Source organism: Dysidea avara, chromosome 7 (assembly GCF_963678975.1).
Source record: "Dysidea avara chromosome 7, odDysAvar1.4, whole genome shotgun sequence".
In the NCBI taxonomy this organism is placed as follows: domain Eukaryota; kingdom Metazoa; phylum Porifera; class Demospongiae; order Dictyoceratida; family Dysideidae; genus Dysidea; species Dysidea avara.
Window position 1 is genome coordinate 15,842,853 of NC_089278.1, and position 23,315 is coordinate 15,866,167.

Genomic DNA, 23,315 nt, shown 5'->3' on the forward strand with positions numbered 1-23,315 from the left:
GTTTACTGAGGAAGTAAATGTCCAACTGTAATTCTCCTGCTTAACATCATGTGGAACTTCAGATTCCAACGCTTTTATTAACATAACAAAAAAGTATAATAAAATGATTAAAATATTTGAACTCTTTTGTTGCTATATTCAGCAACATATATTTCATTGTTAGGACTAACAGCTATTCCGTGTGGGTTAGAAAATTGACCTTCAGCAGAACCATTGGACCCAAAGCTGTGTAAGAACACTCCATCTTTGTCAAAGACTGATACATGATGATTACCACATTCACTAACAAGGATAAAGCCACACATATCAGTGGTAAGTCCAATAGGGCAGCTCAAGTGACCATTACCAAACTGGTCCACATATGTACCATCAAGTGTAAACCTAACAATACCATGGTTATTATCAGCAACAAGTAACTGGTTATTAGTAGTGACTGCTACATCATGGGGGTAACTCAACTGTCCTGACCCAATAATGTGACTGAACTGACCATTGACGTGGAACACCGAGACACGATGATTACTGTATTCGGCAACAAACACTTTATCATTGTGGACTACAACACCTTGTGGAGTACTCAGTTGACCATTGCCAGTTCCAGAGTGTCCAAACTGCAGCAAGTATGTACCATTAACATCAAACTTCTGTACCCTGTTGTTACTGTCCTCAGCCACATACAAGTGATTGTTGGCATCAAATGATAGTCCCCGTGGGTTTAGAAATTGACCATTGCCAGATCCATTTTGTCCAAGTTTTCTGATCAACTTGTCTTGACTGCCAAATATGTAAACACAGTGGTAGGCACAGTCAGTCACTGCCCATACTCCATCCTTACCAAATGCAATACCCCACAGATAACCCATATTGCCATCATCATTCACTATCTTCCTGGGCTTGTTGTAATCTTGGTACACCAAAAAAGTGTAGGGATTTCCTTTAATATGATCCCCTTCAATGGTAATTGACAACTTTACTTCTCCAACTTGTTTGGTTGAAAGAGATGCAGAGTAGCTTCCATCATTGTTATCCTCCACTTCTACTGGAACAACATCTCCTCCCCTGCTTGATTGTGCCTGTCCAAGAATGTGTCTACCTCCATTGGAACAACATTCATTGTTGTGATTCTTAGTGATGATGGTAAAATCAATTTTGCTACCAGCCACAACTGGTTGTGCAGGAACACCAGTGACTTCACAATTGTCTGGTATGGCAACCTCATCAAACAATTGGCCAAACTGTGGAAATGACTCTTTGTACTTCTTTGTAGGAACAAACTCCATTGTAGGCAACTCAACTGGCTCAGTCTCCAACTTGCTGCATGAATTAGTTAGTCTCTTTACATCATCTCCTACTTGTTTCTTCACGAACAATGCTTCCTGGTCTGAACCATTCTTCACTGCATCATTTAGCTCCTTCACACTTAGCAATTGTGCTTCTGCAAGATCTATTTGTTCTAACTGTAATGAGATTCCTTTTTTCTTCTTTGTTGACAGCTCTCGTAACTTGTTCTTCAGCTCTTCTCTTTGTTGTTCTAGTCGTTGGTGTAGCTCATCATAATACAAGTCAATCTGTTGATCAACTTCAGTGGTCAGTAATGTAATCTTCTTCTCAGCAGCTACCACCTTCTCACGTGAGGTAGATAATTTGGTGATCATTTCCTCAACTGGTTCAATAATCTTCTCCATTTCCTCCCTGTGTTTGCTGGCCATTACTTTCACAGAATTATGCACATGTCCAGTGTGCTCAATGGTGATACAGTAGTGACACACAAGCTGGTCACATGTCTCACAGAAGAACTTCATCTCTAGATCATGGTCAGGGCAAAACATGGACTTCACTTTGGGTCGGATGTCAACTTGTTTCTTCCTTGAATGCAATTCCACCAGCTCAGTAATGTTGTGGTTTCGATTCTCTTTAGTCTTTTTGTGGAACTCATGGCAATACTCACAGAGAAACATTATGCAGTCGAGACACAAAGCTACCGCTTTCCCTTCATCAACACACATGTCGCATTTTGCTTCATCTTCTCCCTCAACTTTACGCTTCAAATCAACTTCATCTAGTAGACGATTAATGAAGAAATTGTTTGGTAATTCCTTCACACCTCTTGCAGGCACTGCACTCGTTTCCCAACATTCTGGACAAACAATGTTAGAACCAGTTTGTAGTTTCTCCGTACATCCTTCACAGTAAGAGTGATGACAAGGAAGGTATTTGGGCTTCTTATACACTTCGTAACAAACCGGGCAATTCAGGAGACCTGCTACCTTCTTCATACGCTCTGCAGCCATTTTTTTTTCTTGGCTAAGTTAACAGTTACTGAATTGATCTGTAGAAAGCAAATAATATGCACAGGAAAAGACTACGCACTAACCCTGGATTATCAGAAAAAGGCTTGGCTCGGGCTTAGGAAGAATCAACAAAAATGTCTAGGATTTAAGTATCCGGCGAGGTATCCGATGTCGAAATGTGTATGCACCACGTGTAGGCTCATCACGTGATGTGCCAGATCTTTCAATATATGATTGCTGATCTGTACTGCACAGTACGTTAGGCTAGATGCATTGTCCCATGGTACTGCGGCGGTGCCAATTTGCGCAAGATTAAGCACCCAAGCACGAGCAAATTAATTTTGTGCAGTACAATATTCTTTAGAGGCGCTAATATTAAGGTCACACGTCTGCAAGTTGTACGTCTGTTAGGTATGAGATAGATCTGCTGAGATGAATTGCTGTGTACTGTCCGATTGGGTTGCTTTCACCACGGCTCAGTCCAATGTACTACTAATGAACAAAAGGTGGGCATGCTATATATGATTAAGCAAGGTTGTCATCCCCTGTTGGGGGTGGGATTTATTTATTATTTTATTTGTTTTGCTGTGCAGAAGTCACACAAGATTATATAATATAAGAAATCTTTAGAGATATCAATGTGACCATTAATAATCTTGTACATCATTATGAGTTTAGCTCTGACTCTTCTCTGTTGTAGTGAAGGTAGAGCAATACAGAGAGTTTGTGATATTCTAATGTCAATTCCCCAGTATTGGAGAAGCTTGTCAAATCACTACCATCCTAAATAGGGTGGGAATGAAACGTAGCATCAATAAATGTACAAATTTATGGAACGAGCTGGCTTAAATGCAGAGTACGTGGTTGCTTAAGCTTTTAAACAGTCCCATTGGTACAATTCTGTTCCAACAGAATTCAAAACTGCAGTACAGTATGGTAAGTTGGTACCACCTAGGTATCAGGTGAAACATAGCTAACAAGACTTCATATATTCAAGTCATGTGTTTTCAAGATTTTTAAAGTATTTCTAGGGATTTGGTTGGTTTATAAATGAAGGTTATGTACTGGTAAAGGTGCGAGGGAACATATGCAGTTGTTGTTTAAAAAACTGGTGTGGAGGTTTGATACACAGGGCTATAAACTAAAGCAACAGTTTTGCCATGAGTGCACAGTGAATAAAAAGGTTGGTTCAATGTCAGAAGCCTTTGTGGTGACTTTTCAAAAGAGACTCTAGGGTTATGAGTTGTACAAATGGAGTGTTTGTACCTTCAAGAGTGCTTTGTAGTACTCAATATAAAATGAGCGAAATATCCAAGTTAGAGAAAAACTCAACTAAAGTGTATGTGTACCTATCGAGGATTCACCTCAATACACCTGTACCCTGTAAATGTCATAATGATCGCATCAAATCAAATTTATTACAACTACTGTTATCTATGATATTTTGTATTTGTAAGTCATGAGGCAAGATTTTGAAATAGATTTTAATAGAGCTGTGAATCCCTTAGTGAAACATTTAGCTGTATTGGCAGGCTTCTAGTGTGGTGGGGTATAACTACCTGCCTGTGTTCAATTGTGACATTATCTGTTGCATTATTTCATTGTCAGTGCTACTCTCCCTCCCTCCCTTGTATAGAAAGTGTGGTTATGTTTGTACCAGTATGCATGCACCTGGTAAGATTAGTTTAACAGATGAATAGATTTTGAGTATGAGTGTTTAAAACAGCTAAATGGATGTTAGTGCAGTCATAGTTTTAATATGGTTAGGCCAAGATAGAAGTTTGTATTGTAGGATATCCTAATGCCCATTGAGTCTGAAGTATGATAGACCAGTTGGTAATCGTGTTACTGGTGACTACTTGGCAGATGTATCAGCATAAGGCTGCATGATAGCAGCTATGTATCTAAATACTCTAATAGAGCAGTCACATGATTACTTGCTGTGTCATTATGGTGTTCCTATCACTGCCCATGATTTCAGTGGCTCCCAAGTTCTAAGCTGCTTGACCTTAAACCTATGGTACAAAGGGGAAAAGGATGCGGGATCCGCCTGGCATAATAATGAGGATAATAGGTGCCTGAAAGCATTGAACATAATGCTAGCTTAATAGGCAGAACATTTGTGCATTACCATAAATTCTGCTTATCAAAATACGTGTCACAGAAAAAGATCAATATACTCTAATAGAACAGTCAGAGAATAATCAGGTAGCTGACTGATCTATTAGAGTATATCAATCTTTTCTGTGACATGCATTTCGAAAAGCTGTGTTTCAGCAACTTACTTTTTTTCCCATACAGTGCAAATTTACTATGGGAACTGAGGTATAAATATTGAGCATAATTTGAGCATAATAGGTAAAATAATGAGCATAATTGGCAGGCAGGTCCCTACTGATTGCTGTATTGTATACAGCTTAAATGATTGCACAATGATGCTACCAGGCGGTAATCATCTTGCAGCCAATTTTAAGAACATGTGTGTGTCACATGCTTGTCACATATCACCTGGTAGTACTATCCAACATTCTGTACTTGTGTTATCAGAACAACTCCCCTCTATTGAAAATTATCAAGCATAGTTGTGACATAGATTGCTGTTGTTGTTATGGAGCATCCAGCGTCAACCTTAAACCCAACTAAATGACATCTACACTATCCAATGTAGATTTAGATAAAAATTCAACAGAAGAGAAACAAACCCCTTACACTACTGTTTAGAGGTTTATCATTTTTGGTAAATGTAATTTACTAATATTGGGACCACCACCAGCACCCTTCAGTCCATAGTTGATGCATGCGTTCACTAACATGTATATGTGAATTTATACACAACAGGCATCTGTTATCCATAACAAAGTTTTCTCTGGTGTTCATATAGGCTAACACATGTTGATGGTCAAACTACTCTAATAGAGAATACACTTTATAGTAATATAACATCGAACTACTCTAATTGAACAGTCTTTCTCTGAACATGGTTTAATGCTGTATGTACCAACCATGGATAAATTTTTCAATGTTGTATGGTCATTTTAATACTATCAATCCTAACCTTTTCACTTTTGTAATAAAATGCATTAGAAAAGTTCTAACTGGGAGTCACTTTCTTTCTGGGATTTATAGATGTATTTTGTATAGTATAATAGTGCTGAGCAATATGACAATATTTTAGTTAAACTGTGGTATCTGTTTGTGATACCGTCCAATTTTTTAACTACTGCAAATACCGTGAATTTGAAAACACAAATCTTTTAGTAGCTAAAATAACATATCCTGTGAAGAAGTCTACTTACAGCACAAATGAATGTACTGCAGTAAATATATTGCAGTTGACTTTCAACACAATTCTGTCGTTGACTGAAATTTTTAGGGTTATTTCTGTGTCTAAATCTAGTACTGTAGGTCTAAAATAGCATCAAACTAAAGTATGCAAATAATTTAGTCATACCGCAATATCAAGTTGACAATACCGTACTGTCTATTATGATTAAAGTACTTGGTAAAGGCAGAGCCTGTATACCAGAAGGCCTTATAAAGGCCTAAGATGTTTATATTAACTGCACTAAGTATGTTTGAAAAGTAGGAGAAAGAAGAAAAAATCCATGACTGGACCTGGGCAGCCTCAAACCTGTAGCCATCCGATTAATGCTCGAATGCTTACAGGAGTCTGCCAGGCGGTCAGGATATTTTCTTCTTACTATTTTGTACCATGTTGCAACAATAATTCAATATCATTTCATAACACGTGACTATTGAAACACATGTTTCTACCATTGTAGTAATGATGAGATGAAAATTCTGGAATGTGGGAACGACCATGTTGTGTGTATAAAATGTAGTCAGTCAAGAAAATTATTTGCTACTTGCTCTAACAGTAAAGTGTTAAAGATTTGGGATACATCAAGTTTCCAGTGCTGTGGAACAAGGTATGCTCATGTAGTACTGCATAATGTATTATGTATTTGTGTTGAAGTGTGAAAGAAAAGATCATTCATTGTTGGTTACATATCTGGTTCTAGTTATGATTTAACACATTTTACTCTTTACTCTGCCACCACCTCTTGCCACTCATTTATCCCTTTATTTGCAATAGCCTGAACGATACGACAAAATCTGATCATGTAACCTTCCATTGTAATAGGATCCTGAAGGTCGTGTAATAAATGGTAATTTATTTGTTCCATCCTTATCAGTATTTCATCCTTTTTACATTGCTTTTCCAAGCTAGTGAGTCTTTAGAGACTAATAAGTTAGTGTCAGGGGAACAGCAATACAATCAGCAACTCACTGATGAAAGATCATGTGATCCAGTAAACTTGCTGGTTCCTAGCTTTGTCAACAATGATGTTGTCACATTGACTGGCTTAAATTTAAGTAGTTCCTTGCTCCTGGGAGATAGTGGGTTCCATTATTCTATGCTCATCAGCAGGGGTGGAGTACAGTACTCCAAGGTGGGGAGTGTGGCTGTCAGTTAGGAAGCTTTTAAAATCAACTGTACAGTATCTTAGTGTACAGAAGCATTCCAATACTATGGGGAGTCTGAAGGTATGCCCCCCACAGGAGAATTTTTAAATTTAAATGTTTTGCGATAAAATCTGAGAGCATTTTCAGGAATTTGAGGCACTCAATGGAGACAAATTGTGTAAATTGCATAGCAGAACTTTTCTGTGGTATGTTCTATTAGAATAGTTAGGTGACTGCTTTATTAGAAATTTCAATCTGCACTCCCTATACTGGTTCATGTAGTATTTCATTCTTGCATAACCTTTAGCACAAATTCTACTAAGTAAGTTGGGTAAAATGAAGTACAATAGTTGCTTCTAGGCATTGGAAAAAGTGAGGCGTGGGGGGGGGGGGGGGGGGGGGCAGTTGTCCTCCCCACTCCTCCAATTTCTCCACCCCTGCTCAGCAGAGACATGAAAAATTGATTAGTATTATTATCAGGTGACCAATGAGAATCAAGAACCAAGTCCTGTTTCCTTTGATGTCCAACCATGTCATATATATGTATGTGTGATCAATAGTGAGTGGACTGGTCTTCGTAAGGCTTAATAGTATCATATATGTAAATGGTCATTCTGACTGGGTGTAGTATATATATTAGTGTATCATGATAGTATAATATTACAGGGTGGTATCTAAAAGTGTTACAGCAATCTGTTTTACACAAGATGATTCCCTTATTTTGGTTGCAGATAAAACTGGAGATGTTCACAGGTACGTATCAATGATATACTTTTCTCTGTTAATGATAGAAGTGTATGTACCAAATGTCATGTTTAAAATGTGAAAACATTAAAACATTTATAGTAAAATTAACTTGGTGTGGAAAGGCTAGATACTAAATGTCACAGCACTAAACCACTGTTTTATGCCACAATTTTCCACTAAATTTTAAAGTAAATACTTAGGCTAATATCATATAGTATAAATATTTCAAGTGGGACTATTTTCGAGGCTGAGCAATATTGTAATAAAAATTTGCAAACAATCCCAAATGTAATAATATATGGCGGTGTAAATGTTTCAAGGATAAATTTTTCGCTGTTACCACCCAAAAGCCAAAAACTCAAAATTACAGAAAATTTTCATACAGTACAAGGTGCAGTTGGGTAAAGTTTGGTGGTCACAGCTTTTTGATTAACAAAGAATTGGGTTTAATATCAACTTTGTAGATTTAATAGCAGTGAAAATTTTGACCCTTTAATATTTGTATCCATACTAACCGTTGTTGTGTTGTGTTGCTGCAGTTATTCCACTGATGACATAGGCAAGGAAGGTACATTTTTGCTCGGTCACTTATCCATGTTGTTAGATATGGTATGTTCTTATCTCTACTGTGTTGCTTGTCACAAATCATAAACCACTAAAATGTGTGGAACATTATTACGTTGATAATTCACATGCATGAACTACATGAGCCACATGTGTACCAACAAATATACACATGAGCTTACAAAGTAGCCCGAAGGTGTTTCAGGTGCCTATGAATTCATTTTAATGATGTAACTATAAATTGTACCTTATTCAGCGCTTTTCATTGTTATAACGTTCCTGCAATTTTTTTTTTAATTTGGTGTGTTAAAATTTTGTGATACCTTAATTGAAATTGAAAAATGCATACTTTAAAGAGTAAGGAATACATGAATTTGACCTACATATATCACATGTGTGTGTTGTTACTATTAGGTGATCACCATGGATCAGAAATATGTTATTACAGCTGATCGTGATGAGAAAATCAGGATCAGTCATTTTCCTAATGCTTATAACATTAAAGCATATTGTCTTGGACACACTGAGTGAGTTTGTGTGTTACAAAACTTTCATGTGACATTATAGTAACTTTCACACTTTTTGTGAAGTGCAGAAAATTGCAAAAGCTGTCTTCATGAAGTTTCATGTATAGAGGGCAAGTTTCAATAGATTTTTTTTTTTTCGATTTAAATTATTCCCATGAATGCTACCTGTGTAGCTAAGCATTAATAGATTCTAATGAAAGTTAAAGAGCACTGTTTGATTATTTCAAGAAGACCTCTGTTTACCCGATTGGAATGGGCCACTTGTACTGTCTTCATCTATTGACTCTTTCCTGGCTCTTCACATTCACATACTTTACCTACATAAGTGGCTTGACACTCACAGCAGGTACTGCCATACTTTGCTCTACTGCAAAAGTTTAATCACCTTCACTGTGAAAGCTATATGGTACATATGTGCAACTGTTATATGTTTTCTCACACCTACAGCTTTATCAGCTGTTTACTACAATGTATCCATTATGAACATGTACTCATATCAGGATCTGGAGTGAGTGACACTTTTGTTATACAAGTAATCATGTAGTCATAGGACTATACCTCAAAGTGTTCAATTCACAGAATATGATCACAGATAGTTACACCTTTTAAATGAATGTCAAAAGTTCATATCTGTATTGGAGTACAGTAGTAGCTGAACATTCTATAAGAGTATCTTCTGTAATAGTACAATGGAACTGTTAGATCTTTATATTGCAGACATTGAGACCTACCATCCCTAGAAATTATGTATGGGACCAGACTTGTTTGATAACTAGCATTGTAAGTGGGTCAGTACTGTTGACCCGTTTGACCCACTGACCCGAATAGTAATCCGGATGGGACCCGGATCTGACCCACATGTGACCCGGTTTAATTAAAATAGAGGCGTGCCCCAAGAGCTAGATTAAAAGTCCACAAGTTCCACTAGTCAGCCCTACATTTTTTTTGCACTATAAAAAAATTGTCTGCAAGAAGTGAGTAGCTACGTATTATCAAGTGGGGCTGGCTCCACGTAAGTTTACATGTAGCTACAGAATTTCCAGAAGTTAGTTACCTGCATTTCAAGTAGCAGCATGGATCTGGTGATGCATGCATGCCCACAGAGCACAGCTGGTACAATTCCGATAAGTGGGCGTGGCTCTACATACCCTGCACAGACAGCAAAGCATATTCCTGAATGGTGGGTGTGGCTCCACGTAAGTTTCTTGAGTGTTTACAGCTGCATTTCCAACAATACAATCGAGCCTGTTAACTTATAGTCACACGTGATCTCATCCGGGTCAGACCCAGATATTCAGTGAAGTGGATAAGACCCACTTGACCCGGACAAAATGTGACCCAAATGACCCGGATAATCCGGATGACCCGGCCCACTTACAACACTGTTTGATACCAATTAAAATCTTTATTGTTATTGTGGAGGTTTTTTCTATTGTGTCCAAAAGAAGTTCCACTGTATTGTTTGCAACAATTGTATGTACAACTTTAACTGAGGTACCACTACTAATTGGGTTTGCTGTTAGGCTATGTTATCAACTATGAGAGTGATTATAAATTTCTTACTTAGGATGGCACTGTAAAGACTTGGGATTTTGAACATGGGAGATTACTACATACAGAATTCTGCTCATCACCAAGAACCATCGGTGTGGTAAGTCAAGTAGATAATTATAATTTGTATGTTATAATATACATGTAAACAAAATGTAATGAAGAAATTAACTTGAGGTCAGAAATGCCTAGGTAGGGCTTAGATTCGATATGAGGAGTACTGAACTCCTCGGTATTATTTCCCTATTTGGAGAAGTTAGTACATACTGGTGTTGTTCCTGGCAATACCACACTGGTGTGGTGTACTGGCTTGTTGGGTCACACAACATACTAAGTGTATTTCATTTTCCTTCAAAGTGTGCATTACATGGCAACAAAAGAATTCCTTTCTGAAGATGGTTAAGAAAAGAGTCAACAATGTTAAAATGTTACCACAGAAATTAAGATGACTCCATTTGTGTATTCACTGCAACCACCAGCTTGCCAGCTAGCCAGCTACATGTATTCCTAAAACCTTCTCTTAGCCTTATTATCAAATAAACAAGTCTTTATAAGTTCTATTATTTGACCTCTTCTTTCTGGTGCAATATAAACAAGAAGAAAATAAACGCAGTATATACACAAAATCATTGTGTAGTTAAACTACACAGTGATTTTGTGTATACATTTACCTCTTGCACTATGTCACTTGCTACAGTGCTTTAACTATTTTCAGTGTACGTATGACAATGTTTTTATTCCTCATACAGAAGCCAAATCCTGTGTCACGTGTTGCTGGTCTCTCTACAAAGCCTTTCATTGCTGTTGCCATAGAAAGGTACGTACATGTATGTATTATACCTTGTTGTTGATGTTGGGCATATTCACAGTTCCCAAGTAAATTGTAGTGTACATGTATACGCTCCTTGTTGTTGCATTCTGTGCCATGGTAGTCAAGGAAATGTTTTGTCACCCCTGCTGGTTTTTTGTTCAAGTTTCTGTACAACTGGAAATATTGACGAAAGGAAAATTTGTCAAATTCGCAGCTTTGACAAATTAAAATTTGACAAAAAGCAAGAATTTAAACACTGAAATTTGAATGAATTAAAATTTGATGAATGTAATGGATTCATCAAACTCGTCTTTCATCAAAATTTCCTGTTGTACAGTAGTTGATTTTCACATGATTTATATCACATGTCTAAAGCCATTTTGTTCATGTCATCAACTGGAACTAGCTAGCATGCATGTATCTCTTTATGTATCATAATTTTCAAATTTTACTATGCAGTGCACATTATCCATGCTCTAAATATTTAGTATTAAAATAATGTACCTGTATGATGGGAATTTATAAACAAAGCTTGTGCAAAAATGAATGAATTAATTACATCCCATTGGGAGGCTTGAATAAAAAAGGTGTAACTGTTAAATTCTTGATACAATGAAGCAACAAAAAAAACAGTCACTTCCCCAGGGGAGGCTCGAACTCCCAACCTTCGCATGTCTGATACTGTCTATAAGTACGACGCGCTAACCAATTGTGCCACTGGGGAGTGTTAAGAGAGTGCTGCTATGTAATGGTATTATACTTTCTAACTAACAATGAGGAATAGACTATAAGAGTAAAGAACACTTTGGACAAGTACCAGCACTAGTTCCAGACTGCTGATCCCACAGCTGCTACTAATACTGTGCCCTAACAACTTTGTGCAAAGGTTGTGTATGTTACAACTCACACGCAAAAAAACTAAATCATGGTGATGTTTGTGATCTCTTTTTGTCAAGTATCTATGATAGTGTTAGTGCTTCCCTACCTACTGGTTGAGATAGCAACTGTAGATTTATACATGTACACATTATCAGATGAATGATGATACAACATTTCACTGGTTACGAAACTCACAACTCATAGTTTTGTTTTTAAATACTCTAATAGAGCAGTCAGGAGATATGTTGGTGAGAGGTAGCTATTGTCATTGTTAGCAGGTCATGACCTTTTTTTTTTTTTTTTTTTTTTTTTGGTCTTCAACCTTCAACTTACAGCTTGGGTAAAGTTGTGATTCAGAATGGAAACCTCCTTGCCTCTGGGGCCCCACTTTAACTCTTTGCCCTGGGCCCCTTAATTTCTCTGGGCGGCCCTGCATATAAGTATATTACAGTGTTAAATGTTATTATTTTAGTGATCCAAATGTTACTGTATACGAGATCCGATCAGATGGAATACTAACAACTAATTGTTCTGTGACACTTGAAGCAAGTCCTTTTAGTGTTTGTTTTGATAATTCTTCTTGTCTTTGGATGTGTCAAGCTGATGAAGTAAACCATCTTGTTTGTTTTGATTGGATTGAGGATAGTACCTCAGTAAGTACAGTCAGCTAGTTATATACATACAATGATAACACTATAAATATCAAGTCTCATATTGTCCTGTTGACTTTAAATATTGTGACCATATGTTGGCATAGCATTAAACTAACCTTATATATTACATTAAAGTGGGCCATCTTGTTGTGGCCAAAACTATAATAAGTAAGAATTTACATGGGACAGAGAATGCATTACTGCATTAGAAACACAGTAGTAATGTATCATTGTGCTGAGCTCAGTGTATCTTCATATGTGAGTAGATTTATTATGTGTGTTTATTTGTAGTGGAGAAGGATCACTAATAATGATAATAGTACTTTAAAGAAATGCAATGAATGGTACAAAAGTCAAGGTATGTAATTTCCATTTTTTGTTATATATGCTGTGAACTATTGCTGACTAATGGTGCCCTTTACACAACCATAACTCAAACAAGAGCAATGCTACAAGCTTTAACAATGTACCACAATGACAGAATGCATACATTGTAGAAAGGCCTGCATAAAATATGCCAGTACAATAAACAGCATAGTAGGCTGGAGTGCTAATGCTAGCATATTAGGTGGATATTTCAAACTATGGAGCTTAATTACATGAAAATACATCAATACTGCAGTACCTTATAGAGCAGTCAGTAGAAACTGCAATAGAATACTCAAATGCATTGTAGTGATATTCTCTAACAGAACAGTCACTTTGTAGTGAAATATTCTAATAGAGCATTCACTGATTAAAATGTTCCAAGATAATGTTGCTAACCTAGGAACATAATGTAAGCATAATGGGAACACTGGTGAGCATAATAGGTGAAAATTATGGGAAATTCCTGAAAGCATTTTGGACAAAACTTTGAGCATATTTGACTCAGGCCTAATTGTAGATTTGCTCTGGTTGCACAAAGACGTTGGTTTGTAGGAGCACATCGTTAGCTTCATATGTTGGGTGATTATTGTACAGAAGAGGTTGGTCACACATCATTAAACATTTTGTGATCTCAAAGTAAAGTTTAATACTTCACAGTATCAATATAAAGTATTCTAATATACAAATAAATTACAATTCCCAGAGTGACTGTCCTTCTTTCAACGCTTTGTGTGACTTTCATAGCTAAGAAACAAACACTACAATACACATACTACTTCTTGTGAATGTGAGACAAAAGGACTTCATAAAAACGATACCAATTACATGTCAATTACACGTAGCAGAGAGCTATGATGAGTAACCTCATCCGAGTTGAAGCACATGATTACCTGCAGGCACACTTCCCTGTATTCACATATATATAGACAGAAACACGTTAATTTGTACAATTTATAGACCAACATGTCTAGCATCATCCTTCCCTTTGATACAGCATATACGCGTTGAATTATGTTTTGTAGCAAACAATTGTAAGATAAATTATTTTTAGTGTAGTATCAATTCATTTTTTTCCTAGGTGCATATTGTAAGGAGAGAAAGCTTTCTGTGTTACGTAAACAAGAAATAGACAATGTCTCGACTTATATGAAAGTAAAAGAAGAGAGAATAACTGCAACTGAAAAACGATACTGAATTTTGTTTTAATGCAGTTCAGAATGTTGTAATAATTGTATGTATAATTAATCTTCAAGTCTCTAAAACCCACTAGAGACCCCAAGGAAGATCATTTAAATCCTTTTGCTAGCAGGTATGGTAATCTGCTAACCCCAAATTGAGGGAGTCAGTAGATAATATGATAAATTCATCAATATGTATGCAACATTTTCATATATTAAATGTACTGATATTAATATGTTCGAAGCATAAAAATTTGCATACCTAAAAATCCAACTAAGCGTGCATGTGTGTGGCTCCAACAATACAATGGAGTTATTCAGATGTCACTACAGGGTTCTGTACAACAGTATACTCTCCAGAGCCCTTGACTGGAATAGTAACAAGTGGTTTCTTATCATCAAAGTTAACATCATCGTATACATCACTGTTAGGGTTGATGAATGACATACCACCATCTACTGGACGACGCTTCACATCTAGACTCCTGCTGTATAAAAAGTTAACACAATAATATGAAGATGAACTATATTGCCAACAGAATAAATTTTATAACATACATTATCTAAGTAAATCCTAGCATATCTGTCCACAACATGACTGTACACCACTGTATGAGGTATACATGAGGATTGTTATCACTTAACTCCACAAGTGCAAAATCTGTGCCAGTGGCTTTTAAGTTTCTGCGGTGTGCTTGAGGATTGTTATATACTATACTGATTTGATTTGTGCTGCAAGGGTACAGTACTATTTTAACCCAAAAATAAGTTATAAACTGTTCAAATAATAAAAAAAAATGTTGCACTGCAGTAATTATTCAATGATGCGGCTAAGTACTAGTTAAAGCTCAGCTTTGGAAAAAAAATTAAGCAATAGGGTGAGGTTACATGACGGACTAATTTTGAGACAACACCTGAGTGATGTATGTGTGGTTTTATATATGAATGTGGAACTGCAGTTTCTGACAGCTCTAAACCAGCCTAGAAGTCTCAGGACTATGCATTTAGTACACATTTCAAGACTGCACTCAATACATACAGTGAAGATAATAGCTGCCTACTTGTGTTTCCTGTAGGCATAACATCTAACTATGAAAATCGCCAGTCCCACGACAATAAAACCAACTGAAACTGTTGCAATAATAGGCTTCCCACTCCTCCGTTCATTGTGTGTGATGTAGTAATCATCTTCAATATAATCCTACACCAGTAACAATAATACAATATTCACACATAACAAAAATATTTCTTTCTCAATTTCTTACTGGTAGCAATTAAAGTGGTACTCTAAAAATTTAATGGCACTTACAAATCTATTAATAATAATTGTTAGATGCTGGCGAAGTGGTTATATAAAAAAAATAAAAATAAAAAAAAGTCTTGAGGTATAAAATTAGGAAATGCGTAAGAGAAAAACCTACCACACCTCTGTCAAAGTGAAATCCAACACATCATGTTATATAGGAGATTAACTTACAGGTACTTCATCTGTAGGAAAGTCATCCTCATAAATAGGAGTAGGTGGCAAAGAACCTATAAGAGATAACACGAAAAGCAAAGTAATAACTAGACACTAATTTAAAACTGAACAAAGCACAAAACATAGTGACCAACTAAAATTGGTTTATAACTTTCCACTGCTAAAGGCTATCCGAATATAATTTTCCCCAAGTCACATCTGTTAGTCATTACTGTGCAAGTTAGATGTCTGAAATTTACAGTTTTGGAAAGCTTTTCCCAAGCAGACAATAGGACTACAATGGAATGCTTTGACAAGATGAGTAAAGGTCAGGCATCCCTGTGAGCTTCCCTTGCACTCGCACTCAAATCACTCTCAACTGATAAAAGAAAGAGACTGGCTACTTCTCTGCTACAGTAAAAGCACACACTATTTAAATGACATTCCTTTATTTGTATAATACTGTACATGTCCTGTAAAGTATTAAATAATAGTATGGTTCATAAGCCCAGTATCTACCATTCAATTCTAGCAGTTCCATAGACATTTAGTGCAACCAAAATCCCACTTTACAGTGCCCATACAATCACACTTACCAGCTCCAGTTGGTTCAGTTGGACAACAACTGATTTCAGCTTGCAGGAAAGTGTGTTCATTGTGGTAGCGGCTGTTACAATGGTTACGAAGCTATAGGATTACAAATAAGCTCACTGCAGTACCGTATGTGTATAAACTATATTGCATTTTTTTTAAATGTCATGCACAGAGCTGAGCTTGACCATAGTGTACTTACAAATTATAAGTGTACTTAAATATTTGATCATGTCCTTACTTTAGTTGAATAGTAGTATTTGGCTTCTGAGGTAACCCTAAATCCACATTGAATACGTCCAATCTTCTCCCATTCTTCTTGGGTTTTGCATCCCATTTCTTCATTTCCTAGCACTATGCTAATGCACGGTGGGTTGTCAACTGTGTCGAGATATAAACAAAAAAGAAGCTGAAGTTTACTACAGTTACCATAGTACCTCCAGATTAACACGTAAGGGAAACAAATAGCACTACATACATAAGCCCTTACATGTAAATAAGTAAGTAAGTAAGTAATAGTATGCACTTGCTCTGAGTTCTCTCTTAAATTCAGCTAGATTACTTGTGTTTGGCATAATTCCAACCTAGCTATACTTTACCTGGCCCATGTAAACACTAGAGCTAGTCTTATTACATCCGGTCTTTCTTTCTTTCCAGTGAGCTGATTGTATAATAGTTTGCCTCAATATAGAACTGCTGTCACAAACCATGGTGAATATATCCCACATGCAAATAATTAAGTTGCTTCTAAATATTCCACAATTAAACCTGAAGCAAGTTGCATGTGTTAGGGAGTTGCTCACCACTAAAGTGAGGAATGTTGTGAAGTTATACCGTACATGTAGCCACAAACCACTGAGGTATTACTGACTGTATACATCAGTTTAATTAATAATGACATCTACCTATCTTCTATCATGTAAAGACTATCGTAGATATACAACTATAACTAGCTGATACATTACCTATATTTGCCACACTATTTGGTATGCAAATAGCAACAGACACTTGCAGAAGATACCGATTCACAACAGCTTTACAGCTGTATCCTGGAGAACACTGCTTCTTTTCACATGGATCATGTGAGTCTATCGGTCTCCTGTTGTAGGTCAACATCTCTTTTGCTACCTTTGGCACAAATGGCTTATTAAAGTCATCACTGAAGTGTTGGTCAGGCTTGGCTCCACCCAAGGCTATGCCATCATCTGTGATACCAAGTGCAAAGTAGCAACACTGTGTAAAGAAAGGTAAGTCATAAACACACAGTACTGTCCACTCTGACACAACGCTCAGTGCCGCGGGCAATTCTATTTCTACAGCCGGCTTAATTTCATCATCAACAGTCAGCAACTATTGACAGTTTTAAAGAATCTGTTCATCTCTTGTAGCTACATTCAGTAGCACTTATGGTCCTAGTATAATAAATGTCTATACCTGCACATGCATGTAGCTATGACAGGGATTGATTGATTTTTATTTTTAGCTCAAATATTCGGCATAGCTGTTCTTCCATACAAGAGCGTACAAAGAACAAACGTACAATTGCAATAAACATCTCGATAAAGCATGCAGGGTAGGGTCTCAGTTCTACAGTTCACTGAGCCACGCCTATTCGCGGGATACATCTGAATCAGATTGTTCACCATTTACTACACAGTTATACATTTCGTAGTTCCGAAAAACTATTAACTGCTGTACTTTTTGGGCTTTATGGCTATCGTCCGACACAGTTTGCAGTTCGTCTGCCGTACTGAACGAGGTACTGAACGAGGTACTGAACGAGGTACTGAACGAGGTACTGAACATTAAAATTCCTCACCAAAATTATAACGGTCAGCTTCATGCTGACATTCAGTCTCTTTTGACAGAGTATACTCCCTTCAGTCTGAGGTTCAGCAATGGCGATGAAATGGTAAACAACAACGTAAATTAAATAATTTCCGTCGTATAACATAGATTACGGATGATCACGTGTCCAGAGACAGTTTATTGTAACGCTAGAGTAACGCTGCAGAGTGATAACATTGAATGAAAGGATCAACTTAATAAGTAGTAAGTTGTTTGATTTCGTGACATGATGTTGTGCCTACAGCAACTATTTTAACCCCAGTGCCAGTTTCATGTCATGATGTGGAACTGTTGATTAATTAACGTGCTTTAAACTTTTAACACGTTTACATACAATATTATGAAGTCTATTGTACTTGCTCAGTTGTGCTTGAAAATATAACGGGACGTTGCGTAACATTCTACAACAAATATGGTGACATGCATATATACATTGTTCTTGGCTGATTTGTTGTACTCGAAGTCTGTTTGTAAGCTGCAGGACACAGGTGTTTGGTTTAAAGATGAGTATGTATAACAAACTGCACTTTTGGCTGTGACATTCTTCGCTCATTTTGACTCACAATGGGTTTCATATGAATGTTGCATTATTTGTAGTAGTCCCCTTGACCTTAGGCCAGGCAAACTTGATTACTTGTTTCTCATCCACAAAAATTCGGATTTCCATGCGGGCGGGAGGTCATTTTTCATTATTCATTGTTAAAGAAAATACTCCAAATCTAGCTGTCTGTTACTATAAAGGTTAGCTAAAGCCTTTTAAGAACTAGTACTTACGTTTTACCACTGTTTCTGAGGTGCAAGTGAGATTTACTGAGCTGTAAAATGATAGCCAGCCTTCTTAGCACCGAAATACGTGTGCACATGACTGATAACAGTAATAATGAAATTAGAGGCAGTGGGATAAAAAGGGATGCAGGCGGGGATGAGAAACAATTAATCAAGTTTGCCTGGCCTTACAGTGACTATTACTTTTATGTGCTTACGTATAATGATTTATTGATACATGTGCAGTAGAAAAGTTTATGGATGGTGTAATTTACAAAAATTCTAACTACAAATAATTTTTTTATATAACGAAACTATCAATATTATCCCCCACCTACCTTCTCCTGTGGCTTGACTTTAAAAAAAATCTAATTATCCACTTTGGGGGCTCACATAGCATGGCTAGGGTTAGTTTTTATGTACCCACTATAGTATGTTCACGTTGAGCTGAACCCTGAAAAACAGCTAAAAATTAAAAGTGGATTTTTTCTCAACACAGTTAACATTTCTGCCAACCAGATAATTATTGGTAACAGCAAAGGTGTCAACAACAGACACGTACGGTTTGGCTCCATTACAAGTTCGGGAAAGGGCTCTAATGAACACTGTACTTATATGGCTTTCCCCATAGGAAATGTACTATGAAAAGTTTGATTGGCTGTAAATATTATGTCAAAACATTTGAACAAAAAGATTTTGAAATATTTTTAGCGGGTCAAGCAGTACTACAAATGAGCCAAATTTCAAGATCGTGTGTAATTGCATCCATGAGCTATTAAATGTTTTTGAGGATTCAGCTCAACGCGAACATACTATAGTAGGACAGAATTTTGGGACAAAATCCCCTAGTGATCCCGGGAGGGGGGTAGTGGGGCTTACTATTGATAGGTGCGTAATGACAACAATTATTATAATGCAACTGTGAAAGATTTTGCAACATATACACAATATATGACTGTACTGTCTCAAATGATATTATGGATGCTTGACCATAGGTAACTCCATCTATAACTATGGAAGAAAGTGTACGTTTTGTTAAGAGTACACATCTTTCTGATAATGACAATGAATCAGAGACAATGGAGTCCAACCTTAATGAAGTCTGCATGGATACCAGTTCTGCTGATGAAACCAGTGAAACTGAGATCATAAGACCAGCTGCCTCAAAAACAGGGAAGAAAATTTGGCCACTTCAGATGAGCTACTTTGCAAACTTAAACAATGCCAACCAAATCAGTTTACATCCTTACATCGTCCTAATATTATTATTGTTAATATATGTACTAAATCAAGCTGACAGGCTTGTGTTGCCGGTGGTGATACCTGCTGGCCTGAGGTGTACACTGAGCTCTTCTGGTGAATGTGACAACTCCACATCCAACAGTTCCAACAGTACTGGTCATGAAGATTGTATATCATTCAATGATTATGAACAAGGTCTAATCACTGGACCAGCCTTCACTGTTGTCTATGTGTTATTTGGTCTACCCATATCAAGAATAGCTGATCGGTGGAGTAGGTCCATCACCCTGTTGGTAGGGTTGACAAGTTGGTCTTGTATTGTACTCTTCACTGGATTTGTGAAGACATTTTGGCAACTGCTATTGTTTAGAATACTTCTAGGAATTGGAGAAGTGAGTATTTGTTACATAAGAAATAAGAATTCTTCCTTATACGCCATCATTCAGAGCTCAAAATAACACTGTCATTTGTCATTTTCTGACCCAAAAGCCACAATGACCAACTAAATTAAAAATGGTCTAACTTCATGACCTACATTAATAAGCAGTTATAAACACATTGTGTATATATGTAAACTGCTACTTATGTACCAGTGGCCGACCATGTTGCATGTTGGTCTGTCATTTTGACAGATCAAGTAAGATACCTTATATTATGCACTGATCATTGTTATAAGATGCTACTATTTCAGTATGGTGATGGTGTATGTTCAGAAACACTGTTTGTTGGATAATGGCTGACTACTGCTTGCTCAAAGATCGCAATGGGAATTTTAAATTGAGTTTCCATACTTTGTTTGCTGTACATATGTTAGGTGATTGCTTACACAATTTCCACAGCACCTGTAATGTTTTACTGTTTTTTGTAAAATGTGTCACATTTAATGTTATCCCTGTTTAGAGAGATAAAAAATTTTCTCATTAAAATTTGAGGGCATATTTTGTCACAAATTACTGACAGTTCATGATGTTGGTGCCTGTAATTCATGAATTATTCACCCTCACTGAGATTTCAACTCACTATTATTATAGACTGTTAACAAGATATTGTAGTACTGAATAGCTATGCAGCTAGCTAGCAATTCATCAGTAAATTTTCTCTAAAGGATTGTTAACTCCAACTACCATAATTTCCCCCCTTAAAATTACCACCTTATATGGCATCTGCCATGTGTACATGTTTTGTGTTACAGGCTACATGCAACCCTGTGGCTTATTCACTGATTTCAGACTACTTCTCAACTGACAGGAGAGCCAGTACATTATCAGTGTATCATGTTGGAGTGTATATTGGTAAGTACTACAGTTGTACATGTGTGTGTGTGTGTGGAGAATACTACAATGCCTGTAATGATCACAGCTATAAAGGTTTGGAAAAAAGACACTTGTACCGTAGCTGTAAGGCCCTGTAGCTGTGAGCCTGCTGCTCCTGCTAACAGATTGAACTTGTAAATTTTCTTATATGTACCACATTCAGAATATTTGTGTCCTTTCTGAGGTTCTTTCAACTACCTGCCATGATAAAGTTTAACATAACCATTTTGCTTCATTACCGATGCTTGTCTACAGGTGTTAGTAGTTATGTTAACTGTGTTTATGTGTTAGGTGGTGCTATTGGATACTTTTGTGGACTACTGAACACCACTTTAAACTGGAGATGGACATTTCGTATACTAGGGATCGCGGGTCTCACTGTAGTTCCCTTGTCAATTTTCATACTTTATGAGCCCAGAGTGATCAGGGAGAATCGAAGACAACGTCGAAGGGGCCGATCTTCATACAGTATACTGGTCAGCTTTGTGATGTACACAATGTATATTGTATGAACATACTATCATGTCCAGATACAGTGGACTCTCAATTATCCAAGCCCCAGTGGTCTCAGAAGTGGTCAACTGATAACCAGAGCCCAGTCATTTCTGTATGGGCATCTGTTAACAATCCTTTTCAATTTTGGGATAAGATATTGGAGGGTTCACTGTATGTATCCTAGCTACAGTTGTATGTATCATGTTGAGGGCTACATGTGACATGTAGAATCCCACATGTTTAATTGTATCTTTTTTACAGGAAGTCTTCATGCACTTAGTGAAGTCACTATCTTACTGGGTTCTCTTAGTTGCTGCATCAGTACGGAACATTGCTGGCTATTCTATCGGTGCTTGGCTCCCCACCTACTTTGTCAGAGAATATGGAGTATCATCAGCAGATTTTGGTTTACCTGTTGGATTTGTGGTACTGTGTGGAGGTACTATGGGATCTTTGATAGGTGGTTTTGTAGCTGATAGGTAAGTGTATAGTGTTGTTGTATACACACATTTATTATTATTAATGCTTTACAGTTACACCTTATTTGCTATAAGTCATCGTTTAAGTCTGAGTCAGGTAATCCAATTAAGGCTGCAGCACAAGTTGCTGTCAGACCTTCAGCATTGACCACTGTTAAGCATTAATAATTATTTACGTATAGTGTACACTGTATCTTAATGGTAAGAAGAAACAACAGAATTAAAATTACAGTGCAACTTTGTTGTTTGCTTTATTTCAGGGTGAAGCGTAGATGGAGTAGTGGAGTGGCAGAAGCTTGTGTTATCGCTGTTAGTCAGGTATGATATATGCAACCGTCTGTACTTTACGCATGAAGCTACTTGTTCCTGTATAATGTGACACTATTTTTTGTGTAGTTTTTAGCTGTTCCATGTATTGCTGGTGTTTTACTTGCCCCTACCCCAAGTTCATCATATGGTTTACTATTCTTGGCCTATATCACTGCGGAGACTTGGTTGGGACCTGCTGCTTCCATCGTACAGGTACAGTACGTGTGTGACTGTTCGTCATCGTAATTGTCACATGTGTAGTGTTTCTGTTAAGACATGTCTTACCACACATGCATACCCTTGTGTAGGGTATATGTATGCCGGCAATGAGAGCACAAGCTTCATCTGTTTACATCGCAGTTATCACCATTACAGCTAGTGCCGGGCCTGTACTGGTAAGTATTTTACTCACATCATGTGTTAGTGTAGTTTAGTGGTTTGTACTAGCTGTTCATTCTTATAATACTGTAGGTTCCTACCTTGTTTGATACTTTTCATGGATTCGAGAAGTGTAAACATGGAGTGGGCTATTCCCTGCTTATGATTGTCACATTTTGTTATACATTATCAGCTTTTCTGTTCCTTCTACTTGGGGTGGTCATTAAATGGGAAAGAAAACGCAGTGGATCTTATACAACAGATTATGCAGATCTTCATGAAGATACACCAAGTAGTGATTGAGTTTACCTTTTCACATATTGTAATATAATATTTGTTCAGAAATATTTTTAATTTATATTAGTACACACATAGTGCTTTATGCTGGCTGGTGGTTGC

The 23,315-nt window shown here is 37.0% G+C and overlaps 4 protein-coding genes and 1 non-coding gene across 7 annotated transcripts; 2 read left to right on the plus strand and 3 right to left on the minus strand.

Moving 5' to 3' along the window:
- Window positions 1–75: 75 nt before the first annotated feature.
- LOC136262062 (tripartite motif-containing protein 2-like) lies at window positions 76–2,574 on the minus strand. Its single transcript, XM_066056200.1, has 2 exons — window positions 2,375–2,574; window positions 76–2,329 (listed from the first exon to the last, which is right to left on the minus strand). The coding sequence occupies exon 2, from the start codon at window positions 2,289–2,291 to the stop codon at window positions 108–110; it is 2,184 nt and encodes a 727-aa protein (XP_065912272.1). The 5' UTR covers window positions 2,292–2,329; window positions 2,375–2,574; the 3' UTR covers window positions 76–107.
- LOC136262067 (tRNA (guanine-N(7)-)-methyltransferase non-catalytic subunit wdr4-like) lies at window positions 2,551–14,125 on the plus strand. 2 transcript variants are annotated; one of them, XM_066056207.1, is made up of 11 exons: window positions 2,551–2,797; window positions 6,074–6,220; window positions 7,425–7,511; window positions 8,045–8,114; window positions 8,484–8,596; window positions 9,044–9,104; window positions 10,164–10,247; window positions 10,897–10,964; window positions 12,310–12,490; window positions 12,782–12,848; window positions 13,817–13,886. In XM_066056207.1, exons 1-11 carry the CDS (start codon window positions 2,724–2,726, stop codon window positions 13,828–13,830), a joined length of 966 nt encoding a protein of 321 aa, XP_065912279.1. In that variant the 5' UTR covers window positions 2,551–2,723; the 3' UTR covers window positions 13,831–13,886. The 2 variants fall into 2 exon arrangements, with proteins under 2 accessions (XP_065912279.1, XP_065912278.1); XM_066056206.1 differs by lacking the exon at window positions 13,817–13,886 and adding an exon at window positions 13,938–14,125 and having other exon boundaries at window positions 2,567–2,797.
- On the minus strand, window positions 11,596–11,682 carry Trnai-uau (transfer RNA isoleucine (anticodon UAU)). Its single transcript is given in 2 exon segments — window positions 11,596–11,631; window positions 11,645–11,682. It is a non-coding gene; the product is annotated as a tRNA-Ile (tRNA).
- A 127-nt stretch (window positions 14,126–14,252) lies between the features above and the next one.
- On the minus strand, window positions 14,253–18,062 carry LOC136262068 (uncharacterized). Of its 2 annotated transcripts, none has more exons than XM_066056209.1 (7): window positions 17,907–18,062; window positions 17,053–17,320; window positions 16,329–16,468; window positions 16,093–16,183; window positions 15,515–15,570; window positions 15,099–15,238; window positions 14,253–14,522 (listed from the first exon to the last, which is right to left on the minus strand). In XM_066056209.1, the coding sequence occupies exons 1-7, from the start codon at window positions 18,039–18,041 to the stop codon at window positions 14,351–14,353; spliced, it is 1,002 nt and encodes a 333-aa protein (XP_065912281.1). In that variant the 5' UTR covers window positions 18,042–18,062; the 3' UTR covers window positions 14,253–14,350. The 2 variants fall into 2 exon arrangements, with proteins under 2 accessions (XP_065912281.1, XP_065912280.1); XM_066056208.1 differs by having other exon boundaries at window positions 14,253–14,525.
- LOC136262064 (MFS-type efflux pump MSMEG_3705-like) lies at window positions 18,039–23,274 on the plus strand. The gene is made up of 9 exons (XM_066056202.1): window positions 18,039–18,139; window positions 19,696–20,334; window positions 21,135–21,234; window positions 21,547–21,731; window positions 22,012–22,229; window positions 22,490–22,547; window positions 22,626–22,751; window positions 22,847–22,933; window positions 23,010–23,274. Exons 2-9 carry the CDS (start codon window positions 19,714–19,716, stop codon window positions 23,217–23,219), a joined length of 1,605 nt encoding a protein of 534 aa, XP_065912274.1. The 5' UTR covers window positions 18,039–18,139; window positions 19,696–19,713; the 3' UTR covers window positions 23,220–23,274.
- Window positions 23,275–23,315: the final 41 nt, after the last annotated feature.

What these genes read in the sequence shown, in the direction of transcription:
- LOC136262062 (XM_066056200.1), bottom strand. Translation starts at nt 2,291, where the DNA reads ATGGCTGCAGAGCGTATGAAGAAGGTAGCAGGTCTCCTGAATTGCCCG.
- LOC136262067 (XM_066056206.1), top strand. Translation starts at nt 2,724, where the DNA reads ATGAATTGCTGTGTACTGTCCGATTGGGTTGCTTTCACCACGGCTCAG. An exon ending in GGATTGAGGATAGTACCTCA is followed by an intron (nt 12,491 to 12,781) that starts GTAAGTACAGTC and finishes GTTTATTTGTAG; the next exon opens with TGGAGAAGGATCACTAATAA. An exon ending in TGAATGGTACAAAAGTCAAG is followed by an intron (nt 12,849 to 13,937) that starts GTATGTAATTTC and finishes TTTTTTTCCTAG; the next exon opens with GTGCATATTGTAAGGAGAGA.
- LOC136262068 (XM_066056208.1), bottom strand. Translation starts at nt 18,041, where the DNA reads ATGTTATACGACGGAAATTATTTAATTTACGTTGTTGTTTACCATTTC. An exon ending in AAATAGTGTGGCAAATATAG is followed by an intron (nt 16,469 to 17,052) that starts GTAATGTATCAG and finishes ATCTCGACACAG; the next exon opens with TTGACAACCCACCGTGCATT. An exon ending in TATGCCTACAGGAAACACAA is followed by an intron (nt 14,526 to 15,098) that starts GTAGGCAGCTAT and finishes CTTTTTATACAG; the next exon opens with CAGGAGTCTAGATGTGAAGC.
- LOC136262064 (XM_066056202.1), top strand. Translation starts at nt 19,714, where the DNA reads ATGGAAGAAAGTGTACGTTTTGTTAAGAGTACACATCTTTCTGATAAT. An exon ending in TCATGTTGGAGTGTATATTG is followed by an intron (nt 21,235 to 21,546) that starts GTAAGTACTACA and finishes TTTATGTGTTAG; the next exon opens with GTGGTGCTATTGGATACTTT. An exon ending in GATCTTCATACAGTATACTG is followed by an intron (nt 21,732 to 22,011) that starts GTCAGCTTTGTG and finishes TCTTTTTTACAG; the next exon opens with GAAGTCTTCATGCACTTAGT.